Source organism: Stenella coeruleoalba, assembly GCF_951394435.1.
Source record: "Stenella coeruleoalba genome assembly, chromosome: 3".
Classification (NCBI taxonomy): domain Eukaryota; kingdom Metazoa; phylum Chordata; class Mammalia; order Artiodactyla; family Delphinidae; genus Stenella; species Stenella coeruleoalba.
Window position 1 is genome coordinate 173,736,171 of NC_137148.1, and position 16,301 is coordinate 173,752,471.

The 16,301-nt window shown below is 60.8% G+C and overlaps 1 protein-coding gene across 4 annotated transcripts; it reads right to left on the bottom strand.

Annotated features, from left to right (window-relative positions):
* Positions 1-94: 94 nt before the first annotated feature.
* Positions 95-12,121, bottom strand: PTBP1 (polypyrimidine tract binding protein 1). 4 transcript variants are annotated; one of them, XM_079919060.1, is made up of 15 exons: positions 11,367-11,486; positions 9,626-9,656; positions 6,711-6,786; positions 6,300-6,472; positions 6,069-6,215; positions 5,814-5,984; positions 5,613-5,723; positions 5,367-5,541; positions 5,111-5,188; positions 4,281-4,429; positions 3,102-3,135; positions 2,619-2,711; positions 2,290-2,506; positions 1,915-1,992; positions 95-1,814 (listed from the first exon to the last, which is right to left on the bottom strand). In XM_079919060.1, exons 3-15 carry the CDS (start codon positions 6,733-6,735, stop codon positions 1,682-1,684), a joined length of 1,584 nt encoding a protein of 527 aa, XP_079775186.1. In that variant the 5' UTR covers positions 6,736-6,786; positions 9,626-9,656; positions 11,367-11,486; the 3' UTR covers positions 95-1,681. The 4 variants fall into 4 exon arrangements, with proteins under 4 accessions (XP_079775186.1, XP_079775185.1, XP_079775183.1 ...); XM_079919059.1 differs by lacking the exon at positions 11,367-11,486 and adding an exon at positions 11,241-11,311; XM_079919057.1 differs by lacking the exon at positions 11,367-11,486 and adding an exon at positions 12,000-12,121 and having other exon boundaries at positions 96-1,814.
* Between the last annotated feature and the right edge of the window lie 4,180 nt (positions 12,122-16,301).

Here is a 16,301-nt window from a genome sequence, read left to right on the forward strand (position 1 = left end):
CGCGCAGCAGGGGGCGGGGTGGGGGGGTCTGGCCGAACTCAGACGTGGGGCCCCATCAGACAATAAAAGGCGATCGTTGAGCGGGGTGCGGCTTTTTGGAGTGTCATTTCGGTCGCAGGGCCCAGCAGGCAGACCCGGCCTCCGGGGCCCTGCGCGCGCAACTGGGGACAGGGATCTGTCTGGTGGAGTGCAGACGTGGGGCCCCATCTCCAGGCCCCCTGAAACCCCCAAGCGAGAAGTGAGGGGAACAACACGGCTGAGTTTACACAGAGGAGGAAACAGCAGTGAAACAAACAGGCCCAATAAAGAGGGAAATCAAGTGCAGGATACAGAGAATTTATTCAGAGTCCAGTACAGACCGGCCAGACCACCTCCTACATGTGGACAGGAAAAAAGAGCCTACAGAAAAGGTAGGAGTTGTTATAAAATTGCTTTAATTCAGTTCTCTCCGCATTACAAGCCGGCAGCGGGCAGTGGCCTGCCATGCTCCTTACAATACTGAGCCTGTAATTGCTGTTATCAAAATATACATCTGTGTCACCATAAAAAAACCGCAATTGCTGCCCCTCACGTCTTACAACAGGTATAAAAAATTATAAATATTTACACCCTTGTTCCACCCCGACATGGAAACTTGAGGCCCAGGCCCTGAAGGAGGGCCGGCCAGCACAGGGCCTGCGCGGGGAGCCCCTTGGACCCGTGAGTGCAGGACAAGGCGGTAAAGACCGGAAGGTTAGGGCTGCTGTCCCACCTCCCGGGGTCCCAGCATTAGAGGCAGACAAAAAAACAGAAACAAAACTTTGGTCCAAAATTTGCAGGAAAAAAGAAACCCTGAAAGTTTAAGAGCACTTGTCCTCCGGGACAGAGGACAGTTGTGAGTAAGGCATCGGCAGGTCGCAGACGTGCCGGCCCCATTGTGTCTGCCCTGGAAATTAGATCCTGCCCTGCGACTCAATGACAAGGAATAAAATAAAAGTACAGTATACAAAGTCATACCACGAGGAGAAAATTTAGGTTACACTCATACCATTTTTATCATCTTGCTATATAAAACGTTATTTAAAACTATTTTTTGCATATAAATGAAAAAGATTAGAATATTTGGTCAACTGGAAATATTGCTAGGCACAGGTGTCTGCAGCTGCATCGAAGCATAATACAGAGATTATGGTGGAAACAAAGCTGAAGAAGCGACGGGGAGGGGCCCTGGGGCTGGGGGGGCAAATGATACAAGGATTGGGGGCGGCCACACCTGGCCACCCACGGTCTCCCACCGCAGCAGGCACACGATCCCATGGGAGGCCGACCCCCCCCCAGGCCCCCAAACCCCTACGCGTCTGCTACCCCAAGATAGGCCCTGCCAGAGCAGTGGGTTTAAGGCACAAGAAAGCCGAGTGGAGGTTTGGGAGCGCCCGCCACACAGACTACAGAAGGCACGGGCAAGGGGCCGGGCTGGGCCTCCACGGTCACCAAGAGCCTGAGGTTGGCACCCCACCTCCCCCAGGTGAGCAAGTGAATTCGATTTAATTTCTTTTAAAAACAGGTAAACTGATTTCTCTTTAAAAAAATAAAATCTCTGGTCTTTTTTTAAGGTCACTTCAGCTGCTTTTTAAAGTGGCTTTTTTTCTGGAATGATGGAAGTTGTCGCCGGGTGCCCGGCAGGCTGGTCCTTGGTGGCGGCCTAGATGGTGGACTTGGAGAAGGACACCCGCAGGTGGTGGTTCTCACCCAGGTCGTGGTTGTGCAGGTCGATGAGCGCCTGGATGGCCTCCTCCACGGAGCCCATCTGGATCAGCGCCATTTTGCGGTCCTTCCTGCGGGGAAAACGAGGGGGACACAAGGAGGCGTGAAGGGCCGGGTGGAGGGCAGGGCAGGCCCAGGGGCAGCGGGGCGAGGGGGTGGGGCTGGGCTCACTGGAAGAACTTGAACCCTTTCACGATCCCGCCGTTACTGGAGAAGAGAATCTTGAGGTCATCCTCAGAGATGGAAGGCCTGCAGGGAGAGAGAGGGACCTGAGCCACTCCGTGGAAGGTCAAGGCCATTCCCTCAAGACAGCAGCTGAGTGTCCAGGGAAGGGTGGGGTCTCCAGGAGCTTTTTAGGGGCCCCAGAAATAGGTTATCAGAAAATGACCATGAGCATCTGAAAGGTGCACTAGAAGCAGAGAACACACTCGACTGGGCCTCCAGCAAGGCCTCCCTACGGCCTGTGGAAGCCCCTGGAAGCGGGAGCATCCCAAGAGACCTCTACAGGCACTCACGGGATGTTGGAGAGGTGCAGGGTGCACTCACGGGATGTTGGAGAGGTGCAGGGTGGCCGAGGGCGGGAAGATGTTCTGGAAGTTCTTGGAGCCGGGCTTCTTGAAGCGGTGCAGGGGCGAGTTGCCATAGTCCTTGGTCAGGCCCTGGTCCTCCTGGCCCTCACGGGGCAGCTGCACGTTCTGGTGCTTGGAGAGTGTGATGCGCACCGGCTTCCCGTGCAGCTTGTGCCCATTGAGGTGGCTCATGGCTGGGGGGGAAGACAACACAGGACCCACGTGACCCAAGGCCCCTGGCCGCCGCCACCGCAGCCCCGCAGCCCCGCAGCCCCCCGGCCCGGTGGCCCTGCAGCCCTTACTTACCCAGCTGGGCCTGGCTCCCGTCGGCCATCTGCACCAGGGCGTTCTCCTTCTTGTTGAACAGGATCTTCACCCGCTGCACGTCGCCGTACACGCCTTCGAGGGCACAGGGACAGACTGCTGAGCCGCCCGGGCCCCGCGGCCCCTCCCCGCCGGCCCCGCGACCCGCACTCCCGCACAGGGCTGGCTCTCCCCGCAGCTCTGCTATTCTGCCTGAGAAGCTGTCTAGTCACAGGGAGCGTTACCGGGAGGGCTGCCTTCAGCAAAGAAGCCCTGAAATCCAGGAAAGGCCAATTGCCAAGAACCATCCTGCGGCTGCTACCGACACATCTACTCTGCCAATAGCATGCGGGGCCGTAAACCATGCTCTGGAGTCCAAATCAGTAGGCAAAGCGCAGCCCAGACAGCACGCTCGGACGTCTCAGAGCGTGACAACCACCTCAATTACACGAAAACAAGATAATAAAAGTGGGAACGATAACATACCGAAAAGAATAAAGAGGCTTTGGGGTGTGACTCTCTTTAGAGGACAGCAGAGCAAGGCAGCGAGGGACAGGGAAAGGGAGAGGTCAGGGGGCGAGTTGGAATCGTCCACCACGAGGAGGCAGCCCCGCAGGCGTGCAGGTTGATGGATGATGAAGTTGTCAGGATGTTAATATTCAAGGGCAGGTTGGTTTCCGGAGAGCAGGGTTTGAGGGGGAATTTTGTTTTTATTTATTTATGGTTTTGTTTTGTTTCAAGCAACAACAGGAAGCAGAAGTACCGTGCAGTCAGTTGGCAAAGAAATTCCGGATCAGGGCAAGAAAAAAAATTGGGAAAGGGGAAGGGGAGAAAAGAAAAAAAGTAGCAAAAACACAGGTCAGTAAATACATAAGAAAACACGCGGTGTCCCATCAGTCAAGACCACACACACTACGAGCCACGCGCCGGGCGGACAGCAGGAGTGCCCCCCGCGGGGAGGAGACGGCGCCCGCCCGCCCCCCCACTCCCCCAACAGGCCCTCCAGGAACTGTCTCCCCGGGGCCCGCACCAGGGCCTCCAGTCAGGCTCACTGGGGTGGCTGTTAGCAGAGAGCTTGGCTAGAGGAGCTGGGACAGGGCTCGAGAGGCCGCAAGTCACACATGCTCAGACAGGCAAGAGAGCAGCTCATTAAAATAAACAGGAACCCCGTCTCTCAAGAATCAAAGTATCTCGAGCCTTTATCATTTTATCCCAGCTCCCTGAGCTGAACTTGGCCACCGAGACAAGCACAGGCCTGGCTGCCACCTCAGGGACCGTGGCTGGTGGCCTTGGCTTGCACCCCCTCCCCAGAGGCGCCCCGCAGGCCCCTGCAGACCGAGGTTGGTTGGGCTCGAAATTGCAAAACTGCTCTCGTGAACACCAAATACTTCAACTCTCAGCATCATGGAATTAGGAACGTACATTGAGATATTAAGGAAAACAGGAGGACTCCAAGCGCTGCGGAAAGGACGCAGCAGTGAGTGACATCAGTGCAGAGAGGAGAACAGCGTGACACCTGCAGGCACTGGCCAGGCCAGGGGACCCGGCTCCAGGGGCCCCAGTGCCTGGGGGAGGGGCTCAGTCTGCACTAGGACCTGAGAGCAAACTCCCAACTCCTACTTCCGAAGTAGGAGTCCGGAAGGACAGCCTAGAAGAGCCACATACCTCGGGGTTGAGGTTGCTGACCAGCAGGACAGCATTTCCTGCCCCTGCCAGGCCTGGGATGGCGATCCGGCCCGCCGCTGCTGCCGCTGCCGCCGCCGACGGGATGGCCAGAGGAGCCAGGGCCCCGTGCACGTTAGGGACGGAGAGGCCTGGAGGGAAGAGGCAGTCAGATAAGCAGCGGCGCCCACCTTGTCTGAGACAAAAACGCGGGTCCTGCCCATCCTCATGCAAACGGAGACACGTAGGGGTGGGGTGGGGTGGGGGGGGGCGGCTGGCCCAGCGGCACGGCACGCCTGCGGCTCCTCGCTTCTCGTGGCACAGACCGTGCTGGCTTGACCGTCTACATGCGCCAAATAGCACAGAAAGCTCCAGCTCCTCGGATGCAGGATTGAGCCCAACGGCCTCGGCCGTGCTCGCATGCAGGTGCCCGTCACCATGCAAATGGCACGCCGGGCGGGACAACAGGCTCAGGACTGTCACGTAGGTGGGCGCCTGGCCCCCGGGAGGGATGCTCAGGTGTGCCCACCCAGCTCACGCCGCTCGCTTACCAGGCCACTTAAACGCACCTACTAGGGGCATATCCCTCCAACCACCGTGCGCTGGTCCTCACGGGCGCTTGAAGGGAACCAGACCAGAGACTGTGGGGTCAGCGGGCTCTCTGCACGGCCCTGCCCTACGACTGCCCTGTCCAGGCCCCGTGGGGAACCTGGAGGCCTGTGCCCAGGAAGGTGGGCTCCCCCCGTGACTGCGCCACGTCGGCTGCCGTGGAAGCAGAGCTACGGGAGAGGTGTGGCATGCAGAGGCGGTGGTGGGGACGAGCGTTTGAATACCTGCGGCTTGAGGAATGGCAAAGGTGGGAGGGAAACCAGCTCCTGCGTACGGAGAGGCTGACATTATACCAGGCGCACCTAGAAACAAATGAGACACTAATCATCGCACCCACGGGTGCGAGCCGGCTGCCAGCGCCCCACTCGGTGGGTTCTGGGCTGGTGCTGTGTGGGCATCCGGGAGACGGGCACCTAGGACCGAGCTACGCGCCCTGCCCCCCACCCCGCCCCGCTGCCATCCCACCACCGGGCATCTTACCGAAGGCTGCGGCCATGGTCTGGTCCAGAGAGGGCTGGCTGTCGCCGGAAGGCAGATCGGGGCGTGTATAGTCGCGGCTCTTATCGTTGTTGTACTTGACGTTGAGGCTGGTGAGCTTGGAGAAGTCGATGCGCAGGGTGCAGCAGGCGTTGTAGATGTTCTGGCCGTCCAGCGACTGCGGGGGCAGCAAAAGGGCTGTGAGTGGGGGCCGGCAGCCGGCAGCGCGGCTGCCCCGGGGCCACTCACCAGCTTGGCGTGCTGGGCGCTCGCGGGCTCGGCGAACTGCAGCAGCGCCTGGAACTGACTGTTCTTGGTGAAAGTGATGATCTTTAGGACGGTGCCGAACTTGGAGAAGATCTACGGGAAGAGCACGGCGGAGGGATTGGCCTCAGCCCGGAACCAGCCCCTCCCGCAGGCTGGTGCCACCCCGCCACCCCCCTGCCTCACCTGGTGAAGCACGTCCAGGGTCACCGGGTAGAAGAGGTTCTCCACGATGATCCTGAGCACTGGGCTCTGTCCAGCCATTGCCATCCCCGCGTCCACCGCCGCGGCCGACGCAGCCAGGGCCAGGTTTCCCGACTGGACTGAGTTCACCGCCTGCAGGGCCGCCTGGGCCCGCTGTGGGGGCAGAGCCGTGAGTCCCATCAGCCCCAAGGCCACCGCCCACCCCACCCCCCTCCGCCCGCAGCCCAGGGCGCGCACTGCCTGGTTGGGCGAGCTGTCTGTCTTGAGCTCCTTGTGGTTGGAGAACTGGATGTAGATAGGCTGGCCGCGCAGTACGGGCGTCACCGACGTATAGTAGTTCACCATGGTGTTGGCAGCCTCCTCCGTGTTCATCTCGATGAAGGCCTGGGGGGGGGGGGGGTCGTGTGTGAGCCAGGCCTGGACCCGGGAGGCCCGGTGACCACCCCAGAGAAGGCCTAGGCCTTGTACCTGGTTCTTCCCTTTCAACATCAGGAGATTGGTGACCTTCCCGAAGGGCAGCCCCAAGGAGATGACCTCCCCCTCAGTGACGTCACTGGGCAGCTTTCGGATGTGGATCACCCTGGAGGGCACGCCTGTGCTCCTGTTGTCCCCTTTGAACTTCTTGCTGTCGTTTCCATTTGCTGCAAAAGGATGGTGTGCATGGCACGAGGCACTTCCTGGCTCCCCTAGAGCAAGGGACCCCTCTCCTGGTATCGGCTTCCTCCCAGCTCTGGGAGGCTGCTGGGACAGGGAGGTCTCCACACCTGGCTCCCGGGGAAGTGAGGCTCAAGGTCACCAAGGCCAGGACCAACCAACCCCAAGTGCGCTCCTCAGAGACACAGAGGAAGTGCTCCCAGGTAAGGCCGCAGTTAGGGTTACCTGTGGAGGCCGAGTTACTGCTCATGATAAAGGGTCCGTTAGTGACACAGGCAGAGAAGAGCTCGTCAGATCCCCGCTGGAAGAGAGGGGCGGGTTGGAACCGAGCCGCATCTTCACCGCAGCGCCCCCCAACCCTCCCTACGGGGGCCCAGTGGTTCTGCACCCAAGACACAGCTCCTTTCCCCACCTGCGGAGCCCCTGGGGGGTCTTTCCCCAAGCAGGGCCAGCGTCTCGTCCCCTACAGGGGCTCTGCACGGCCCGTCCCCCCACCCCCCGTGCCTGGGGTCTGCACGGGCTCAGGCTGGCTACCCCGAGGCTCGGCCGTCGTGCTCTCAATCACCACAGAGCCACTCAAGGCCCACGAGGACAAAGCCCCCTTGTCACACACACTGCAGCCACCCGCTCAGCCGCAGGAGTCTGTCCTACTTTCCAGTCTGAGGAAACCGGAGCCCGATGACCAGAAAGGCCACCTCTCCAGGCGGCGGGCACCTTGGTGACAAACAAGAAGCTCCCCAAGTGCCCAGCCCATTCTCTCTCCAGAAACGACTAGTTGACTCATTAATCTCAATGCAATTGAATCAACTCCCAGAACCAGGTAAGATCGAGCCCAGGGTGAAGAAGCAGACGGGGGCCCTCCTGCCGGGTGAGCACAAAACCCCACCCGAGGGGCAAGGAGACCCCACTGGGTCTGGCTCCCCTCAACAACTTCCGGACACGAAACCGGTGGCCTGAGAAGAATTTCCCTGCCCTAGGTGCCCCGCGGCCTCCCGGCAGAACAGCAAAAACCAGCCTTTCTCAGGGCCAGACCCTCTAACTGCCATTTTCGCCAGCTCGTCCCTCCTCAAGAACACCTTATCTCTGCCCTTCCCTCAGGCCAGCTTAACTGCCACTTACAAACAAAGATGCCAAACACCCAGGGTCCTTCCCACCTTCCCGTGGTCTAGCACCGAAGTTGAGTGGGACACTCACACCCCACCCTGCCCCTCGAGACAAGCCGAAGGAAGCCAGGGAGGTTCAAGGTCTGCCCCTCGGGACAGGAATCGGGCACATGGCAACGCTGCTGGGAGCAAACAGGATGCTCTGGGCCACCCTGGCTGCTAGGCCACCTGCTACGGGCATGACCCTGAACCCAGACCCCACGCCGGGCGGGCATCTGCTCCCCAGGGCTCAGGGCTGAGATGGATGCGCAGAGGGCCAGCACCTGAGCCCGTGGAGAGGCTGCAAAGGCTCAGACTCCTGCCTGGTCTTAGAGTCCAGAAAAGGACCCAGAACCGCAGACCACTTACGGGCTGGAATTTGTTATAATGAAGCAAAATGTTAAAAACCCCAAGCACTCCAGGCTGACCTGACCCGTCACGCCCCAGCTCACTTTCACCAAGTGGACCTGGGCGCTTCAAGGCTCAGAGCAGTAGACCAGCCCCAGCCGTGAACGAAGGGCCACATGAGAACCCAGGCAGAATGCCCCTGAGCCACCGAGGACAGAGTCTCCCCTGCCTAAGTGGTAGGAATGTGGACTTGGAGCCCTGACCCGCCCCCTGACACACAAAGGGCCCCCGTCCAGAGCTGGACAGGGACGGGGCACCCAGGCAGATCCCACACACCGGCTGCACAACCTTAAAAAGAACATCTCGGCTCCTGTCTCTGACAGGTGACAAGCAGGGCCGGGATTCCCTCAGGAGTGGGGCGTTCTTGGCCCCAACCATGTTCTCACAGCAGACGGCCTGGCACGCCTACATCTGCAGGGTCTGTGGGGCAAGCCCCACCCACTTGGCCGCCCATATCCCCCAGGCCTCCCTCCCAGACGCCGCCCCCTCCCCCAGCACGGGGGGGGGGGGGGGGAGGCGGGCAGGCGCACGTGGTAACCAGTGGCTCCACAGGAACAGCCCACTGGGGCACAGCCACTCTGCAGGGTAGAAGCCTGGGGGTACGTGGGCCAGTCCACAGTGTGGGGGAGCTCTTCCCAGCTGCTGCCGTAGGGCCCCTGCCCTGAAGTCAATTCAGCACCAACAGCAAACGACCACCGCGCCAGGAACAGCGCCTAGAGTCCCCTTGCTTCTTCATTGATAGCTTACACACCAACACCCCTGGCGCCTCATTTGGGGCCCAGCTTATCCTGAACCTGAGGGAGAGGACCAGGCTGCCCTCCCGGTGGGTCCCCCGGTGCACGCACCCTACAGGCTCAGGGCCTCTGTCCTGTGCAGCCAAGACCCCCGGGGCATAGGACGGAGGAGACAGCCCCTGGAAGAGGTGCTCCGGCTGAAGCGGCCCCCAGAGAAGCAGGGGGAAGGTCCCCGTGCCAATCACAGCACTCCGGATGAAGTCCCTCTCCCTCCTCCCGCCACCAATCAGGTTTTATCTGCAAGAAGATCGGGACAAGCGGTGTGCAAAGACAGTCCGCCTGGGAAAACCGAAACCAGCCCAGGCACGGCGGCCACCAGACCAGAAACCAGCTGCTACCTGCTCCTCAGGACACCTGGCCACCTACTGGGCTCAGGACACACGGCCCGAGGGGGGACACTCTGCCCCCGCCGTCCTGTTTCTCTGAGCAAAAATTATCTGAACGAGGACAGCCTCAGAAGCAGCCTGGAACTACCCCAGAGCCCCCTGAGATTCTCTGGTCCCGCCCCCCCCCCCCCGACTAGCTGCTTGAGGTGCAAACAGACTTCAACTTTACCCACACGAAACCGAGGACAGAAATCCCGTCACCCTGCCGCGCATCCCACCTCCAACCGCAAGCCGTTCTGAGCTTGAGGGCAGGGCAGGGGATCCAGAAATCAGACTGCTGAGGGGCCGCCCACCCCCCGCCCGAGGCAGGCTGTCCAGCCTAGGAGCAGCAAGCCGGGCAGCCCATGGTGGGAGCGGGCAGCCCATGGTGGGAGCGGGCGGAAGGAGGAAGCAACGTCACAAGCGCCTACCTTTGTACCAACTGCTATGTCTGGGACGATGCTGCGGAGAGAAAAAAGGAGACGTCAGCCAGGGCGCCCGCCACATCCCGGCGCCCGAGCCCCCGCTCGAGGCCTTCGTCAGCTAGAAGGCCGGGGCAGGGAAGCGAGCCGTCCGCCCTTTAATCGCCACTTGAAAAGGAGCCATCATTGTCCTCCGGCTCCCTCCCGGCAGGACCCCGGCCCCGCCTCCCGACCCGTCCAAAGACAAAGACACCCCCCTCCACAGGCCCTAGGAGAGACACTTGATGCTGGTTAAGGTTCAGGTGCTGCTGTTTGCTTTCTAGAAACTGGCAGTGCTTGGGGGACGTTTCCAGCAGAAGGCAGGCCAGTAAAAATGCAACTCAAGGGCCCGAGATCAGAGCTCCGGGCCCCACGGGGCCGAGAAGGGGGCAGCTCGGTGGAAAGGATCAGATAGAGCTGACACGAGTTACTCATCAACCGGGCTCCACGTGAGCGGACTTTCTCCCCCCCCCCCCCCGCAGAGCAGGCCCCGCTACGAAAGGCGGGGCCGGGGGAGAGCACAGCTGCCCCGGACTCCTGGGTCCTGCAGCCCAAGCCCCACCCCCCACCCCCGGACAGCAGAACCCTCCGAGGTCGTCTATGTAGTGAACAGAAACTGACAACAAACTAACGACTCCCAAAATATCAGTTCAGGAGAGAACTTAGCCAGCAACGCCCCTCACAAGGTCACCTGGCCTCCAAGGCCTGGCGGTCCCGTGACCAGAGCCTCTCATGATGTCACACAACATGTCCCCCGGCCCAGCCTCGGGCCCGGCAGAGGGCCCCGGGGCCGCCGGCTGCAGGATCCCCCTCGGGCTCTCAGGGAGGGGGCTCCCACCACAGCCTCGGCTCGGGACCTGCCCCATCCTCACCCTCCGCCTCTACGGCGGAACCTCCACCTCTTGCCCTCAAAAACCTCACGGGCCAGCGACAACGACTTTTAAAAATTTTAATGAGTCAAGAAAAAACTTCCCAGAAAGACAAACAATGAAAAGTACGCAGTTTCCCAACTGCTAACCCAGGCCGCCTGGCGGCTTCCTACTCCCAAGCGAGGGCTTCGGACACAGCAAGTATTTTACGTAAAACGGCCTTTCTGGGAAAGATTTTCCGACCTTCCAAAAAGACGGCAGGCCAGTGCTCGCTTCGGCAGCACATATACAAAAAGACGGCAGACCAAAAAGGAGCTGCACCCGGAAACCAGGCCCGGCTGCCTAGGTAACACCACCACCGCCAAAAGACTGCAGATGCGCCCCCAAACCAGATTACGGGGGGCGATGGAAAAGACAAAACTCGAGAATTTGACCAGACGTCCAAGAAAACCGAGCACACGGCCCGCTGGCTCGGGAAAGGGTTCTCTGGGCAAGTCCACCCCAGCCAAAGCGGAAGGCAGACCACGAGGAGATCAAGTTCCTCTTGCTGCAGCAATTTTTCTAAAAGGTTGGCCTCAATTCAGGTTGAAACCTATCATTTCAAACCCGAGACACCGAAGGCACGTGACCCTCCGAGCACTTTTAACCGCCCGCCCCGCCCGGTCGGGCCCAAGAGAGAAAGGAGAGCTGGTTCGAAGCACCCCACCACAAAATACCCGCAACTGCCCCTGAACGCTTCCCACGGGGTGCCAGACGGGAGAGCGCAGTTCCACCGGGTTCCACCCCTTCCCGAGAACAGAGCCCCGGCCGCCGCGCGGCCCGGTCCCCTCCCGCCCCGACACCTCGGCACGCGGGGAGCGGGCTCGGGTCCCGAGCCGCCCCGCCCCCACCGCGCCCGGGGCGCTACCCCGAGACGCCGGGCTGGAACAAAGGGGGCGGCGGAGGGCCCGCGCCCTTCCGGGCAGGAGGGCGGCGTCTCCGGCCGCGCCCGGGCCCGCGGCGGGCGGGGCAGGCCGGGGCAGTCCGCGCGGCGGGAAAGCCCGCGCACGCGCGCCAGAGCTGCCGGGAGCGCGCGAGGCCGCGCACGCGCGCGGAGACCATACGGGGCGCGCGGAGACCATACGGGGCGCCGGAAGGGCCACAAGACTCTCCAAGGGCGGCGCGTGCGCGCAGAACCCGGACGGGAAGCGAGAAGAGCCGCGCGGCCGCCGCGTGCGCACGGGACAGGCCTCGTTGGCACCGGAAGCGGGCAGGGCTCCCCCGGACCCCTGCCGCCTCGCGCCCCTGGCGGCCCCCTCCAGGGCCTCACCCGCGCCCCAGGCCGGGGGGAAGGGAGGGAACCGGGCGGCGCCCCGGGCCCGGGGTGGAGGCGGAGCGGCGCGCCAGGACCGTCGCCCCGAGGAGGCCGCGGCGGCGACGAGAAAGAGACTGGAGCGCGAGAAGGACAGGGGGTAGAGCGAACGAGTACTACTCACCCGTCCATTGCACACACAGGAGACCCGCGGGGGACGGAGTGGAGGCACCGGAATAGCAGGAACCGACCCAACGGCTCTGAGTTATAGACTCACAAAATGGCGGAGACGCCCGAACACGTCCCCCGCGCGCTCTGCCCATTGGCTCCTGCCGCGCAGATGGGCGGGGCGAGCGCCGCGGGACCCCGCCAGCGCCTCCCAATGGCTAGGAAGTCGCTTGAGGGGTGGGGCCACAAACAGTGGCAGGCGGCCATTGGGGAAGATGGCCGTCCGTCAGGGCTCGAGGCGGAAACGGCCCGTGGAGTCGGGGGAGGGGCGAAGAGGTGAGGCCACGTGATTGCGCCAGAGCCAGTGAGCGAGCTGCCCTCCTGCGTGGGGCTTTGCTGGAGAAGCCATCTTAGGAGTGGGTACGTGGCGGGTCAGGCGGTGGGAAGCGTGCTTCCCCCAGGCTGCCGCCATCTTGCAAACGGGCAGAGTCCACCTCCACCTCGGGCGTGAGAGCAAAGGGAGGCGCGTCGCCATCTTGAAGTAGGGCAGGAAACCTCCAGGGCGCCACCTTGCTTGTGGGCACCTGGCCGAAGTCCATTTCGAACTTAGACGTTACCCTTAGGTTAGCACGCGAAGTGGCGGCGGCCTAGCGCGTCCCAGAGGCGCCGGGGTTGTTTCCACTGCTGGCCACCAAGCTTGTGGCACGATGTGGCCACGGGTCGCCCCTGACTGTCCTTTGTTTGCCCCAGAGCAGCGAAGCCCGACCACGGTCTCCTCGCCTGACTGCAGGAATGGGAAAATTGAAGCCCGGGGGGGGCACGGCGGACGCCGCCCTGCCTGCCTGCAATGGAAGGAAAATGAGGCCGGGGGCGCACGGACAACACCGCCGTGCCTGCCTGCAATGGGGGGGAACTGAGGCCCGGGGCGCACAGAGCAGACTCCGCCGTCAAAGGACGTTCAGGACTGGACGGGCCTCCATCCCAGCAGCAGAACACTCCAAACTTATCTCGGAGAATGCTGATTCCAAAAAGAGTTGAACAGGGTTGTGGGTGATAGGGGAACCCCGGGAAAGGTGCCGGAAAACAGGGCCAGCTGGGTGGGGCGAGTGGGGGGAGGGGCAGGTGGAGTCAGGGAGGCCGCGGCAGTCCGGTACCCCAGGCTTTTGGAAGCATCCAGGAGATGATGGGCATGCCGGGCTTGCTTGTTCCCAGCGTGGAGCAGACGTTCAATAAATAGAAGAAATTATCCTGAATATTGTTTGCTATACGTCTCGTGCAGAAAAAAGGATTTTTAATTGGCACAAGCCTAAAGAGGGAGAATGACACTTGTTGTTTCCGTAAGTCGAGGTCAGGCCTTTGCTCCCGCCTCTTCGGTCGGTTTTAGCTTGGGCGGAGTCATGGCAACAGCGTCCATTTTAGGGCCGCGCGGGCCTGGACGGAGCCCAGAGACCGGGGCTGCCGAGCCAGAGGGCTTTCTCGGATTAGGGGCGGCTGCCGATTTTCACGGAGGCCTCCGCCTTGCACTCCTTGGCCCCTTCTTTCGCCGAAGGCCATCTGAAGCCCAGGAATGGCTAATCAGGAGTGTCCCGGTGGATTTAGGAGAATCCCCAACGCATTCCTGTGGATTTGCTCCCTCCAGGACTCCTGTCGCGCTCCGCTCTGGGTACCACCAGGGGCAGTTGCTCATCTTTGTTGCCTCGGTTACTGGTGCCAGGGATGGGCCCTCTTGACAGCAGGGAGGATGGTTGGAGACATGGGAGTGTCGCAGCCCAGAGGGAGAATGTTGGTGGACCCTCCACCAGGTTCCTAGCACGGATCTAAATGGTCGCAATCTATTAAAAGCCATTTCTGCTCACTGCCCTCCAGGCTTTGCTCAGAGTCAAAGCCCAAGTCGACCTCGTGGCCCCACAGACCTCTCACCCGCAGCCGCCTTTCTGGTTTCTGACCGCATTTACACAGGCCCCCTTTAAGAGGTTGTTCCCTTCTGGAAGGTTCCTCCCTAAACCCACTCCCTCCTTTTACTCCCTGCCCTGGGGCCTTCGCGCAGAGGCCCCCTCGTCAGTACAGTCTCCCCGACCTCTCCCTTAAAACGGTTGAGGATTTCTTTCTCGCCTTCCACTGGAACACGAGGGAGAGAAGACAGCCCCTGCCCGGATCGGAATCCACGCTGTTACCACCTTTACAAGGGCCACAAACCAGGCGGCGTGAAACAACACAGATTTATTCTCGCTCGGTTCTGGAGGCCAGAAGTCAGAAATTGAGGTGTCAACAAGGCCGAGCTCCCTCCAGAGGCTCCAGGGGAGGGTCCTTCCTGCCTCTTCCGGCTCTGGGGGCCCAGGTGTCCTTGGCTTGTAGACAGGTCCCTCCAGTCCCTGCCTCTATTGTCACATGGTTCTCTTCTCCCTGTTTCTCTGTCTCTCCTGTTTGTGACTCTAAAAAGGACCCTTGCCCTTGGATTTAGAGACCACCGGGATAATCTCATCTCAAGGCCCTTAATCTCACCCGCAAACACCCTTTTCCCAAACAAAGTCATGCTCACGGGTTAGGGGATTAGGATGCAGACACACCGTTTTCGGAGCTGTTCGTCAGCCCAGGACAGCACCTGGACCCTGGACCAGCCATGAAAGACTGCTGGCAGACCTTCCATGTCTGCAAGGGGGGGGGGGTCCAGGGAGCCCCCAGGCCCTGCATCTCAGTTGGATGGATGCCCTGGTTTATTGGAGAAACCCGGCTCCCCTGTCTGTCTGCTCCCTGCTCAACCCTTCTGCCCGGCGGCCAGCTGGCTCCCTCATCAATGATTTAGGGTGAACGTGGGTGTGTGATCCCCTTGCAATTGAGAATTTTGAAAAGGATATCTTCTGTGGCAGGGGCAAGGGAGGTGGGTGGCAGCCAGATGGGGGTGGAGGGCCAGCATCCCAGGCCCTGGCGGGGGCGGGTGGGGGGAAAGGCTGCTGGGTTTTATTTCTCTTTACAGATCTGATGGGGCTGCCTCAGTTTACCCCTTTGTCAAAATAAGGGGCAGGGTTAGGCCAGTGCCCCCTTCCTTCCCACGGGCTTTCACTAGTGTTTCAAATGGAAATGGCTTAATAGTCTCGGAATATTTGTTCCCTGTGTTTGTTTATTCATTGCCTTGATTACAACAGCCGTAGGGCCTGGGTCCAGGGTGGGTGGGGGCCTGGGTTCCACATCTCCCCTCCCCTCAGAGGCCTCCTAGCCTCTTTGACCCATTTTCCAGATATCTGTGGGACTGAGCTGGGGGTAGGGGGTGCCAAAGAGGCTACCCTGCAGCCCCTCCAAGCTGGAGCCCCCCCACCCCAGTCCCCAGCTGAGGGGCAGAACAAAACGGTTGGCTCGGGCCTGGGAATATTCACGTCGGAATCTGTCTCCCGCCCCTTGACGGGGGTCCTTGGGCAACAGCTGACTCCACAGCCCCAGGCCCTCAGGCCAAGAAGCAAACCTTATCTGCCCAAACCAGCAAGCCAGCCTCTCCCGGAAGGACCCACTGTGTCCCCAGGCCCTGCCCGGAGAGGGAGCTGTCTCTCTGCCCTAAGTGCCTCCACACCCACCGCCCGGTCCACACCCTTGGGAGCTCAGCCTGGGCTGGGTACCTCCCTCCAGGCTCCAGTTTTAAGTCTTGGATCCTCTGAGTAGGAAATACTATGTTTCCTTTTCCCAAGCCCAGAGAGGCTGGGTGAGCTGCCTGGGCCTCTCAGCCAGGAAGAGGCCCCCCTGTGGTTTACCCAGGCTGCTCCGCCTTTATGGGGGCACCAAGGAGGGTGAGCAATAGTGTGGCCGGTCCTCAAATGGTCAATGTAGAGTTACCACCTGACCCAGAGATTCTCCTTGGTATCTGCCCAGCAGAAATGAAAACACACGTTCACACAAAACCTGAACATGCACGTCCACAGCGGCACGATTCACAACAGCCCAAAAGCGGAAACAACCCAGGTGACCATCGACAGGTGAAGGATAAACACCACGTGTCCCTCCACACAAGGAAAAGTCACTCAGCCACGCAAAGGGGCGAAACACCGACACTCGCTGCAATGTGGACGGACCCTGAGAACACGATGCTCAGTGAGAGAAGCCAGACGCAGAAGGACACACAGTGTGTGATTCCATTGATGGGAAACGTCCAGAACAGGCAGATCCACAGGGACAGAGAGTGGATTCCTGGTTGTCAGGGGCTGGGAAGTGGTTGCCAACGGCTGGCGTTTCTTCCCCCGTGATGAAATGTTCTAAAATTGATCGTGATGATGGTTGCACAACTCTGTGAATAAACTGAAAAACCACTGAATTGTGCACTTTAAAAATGGAT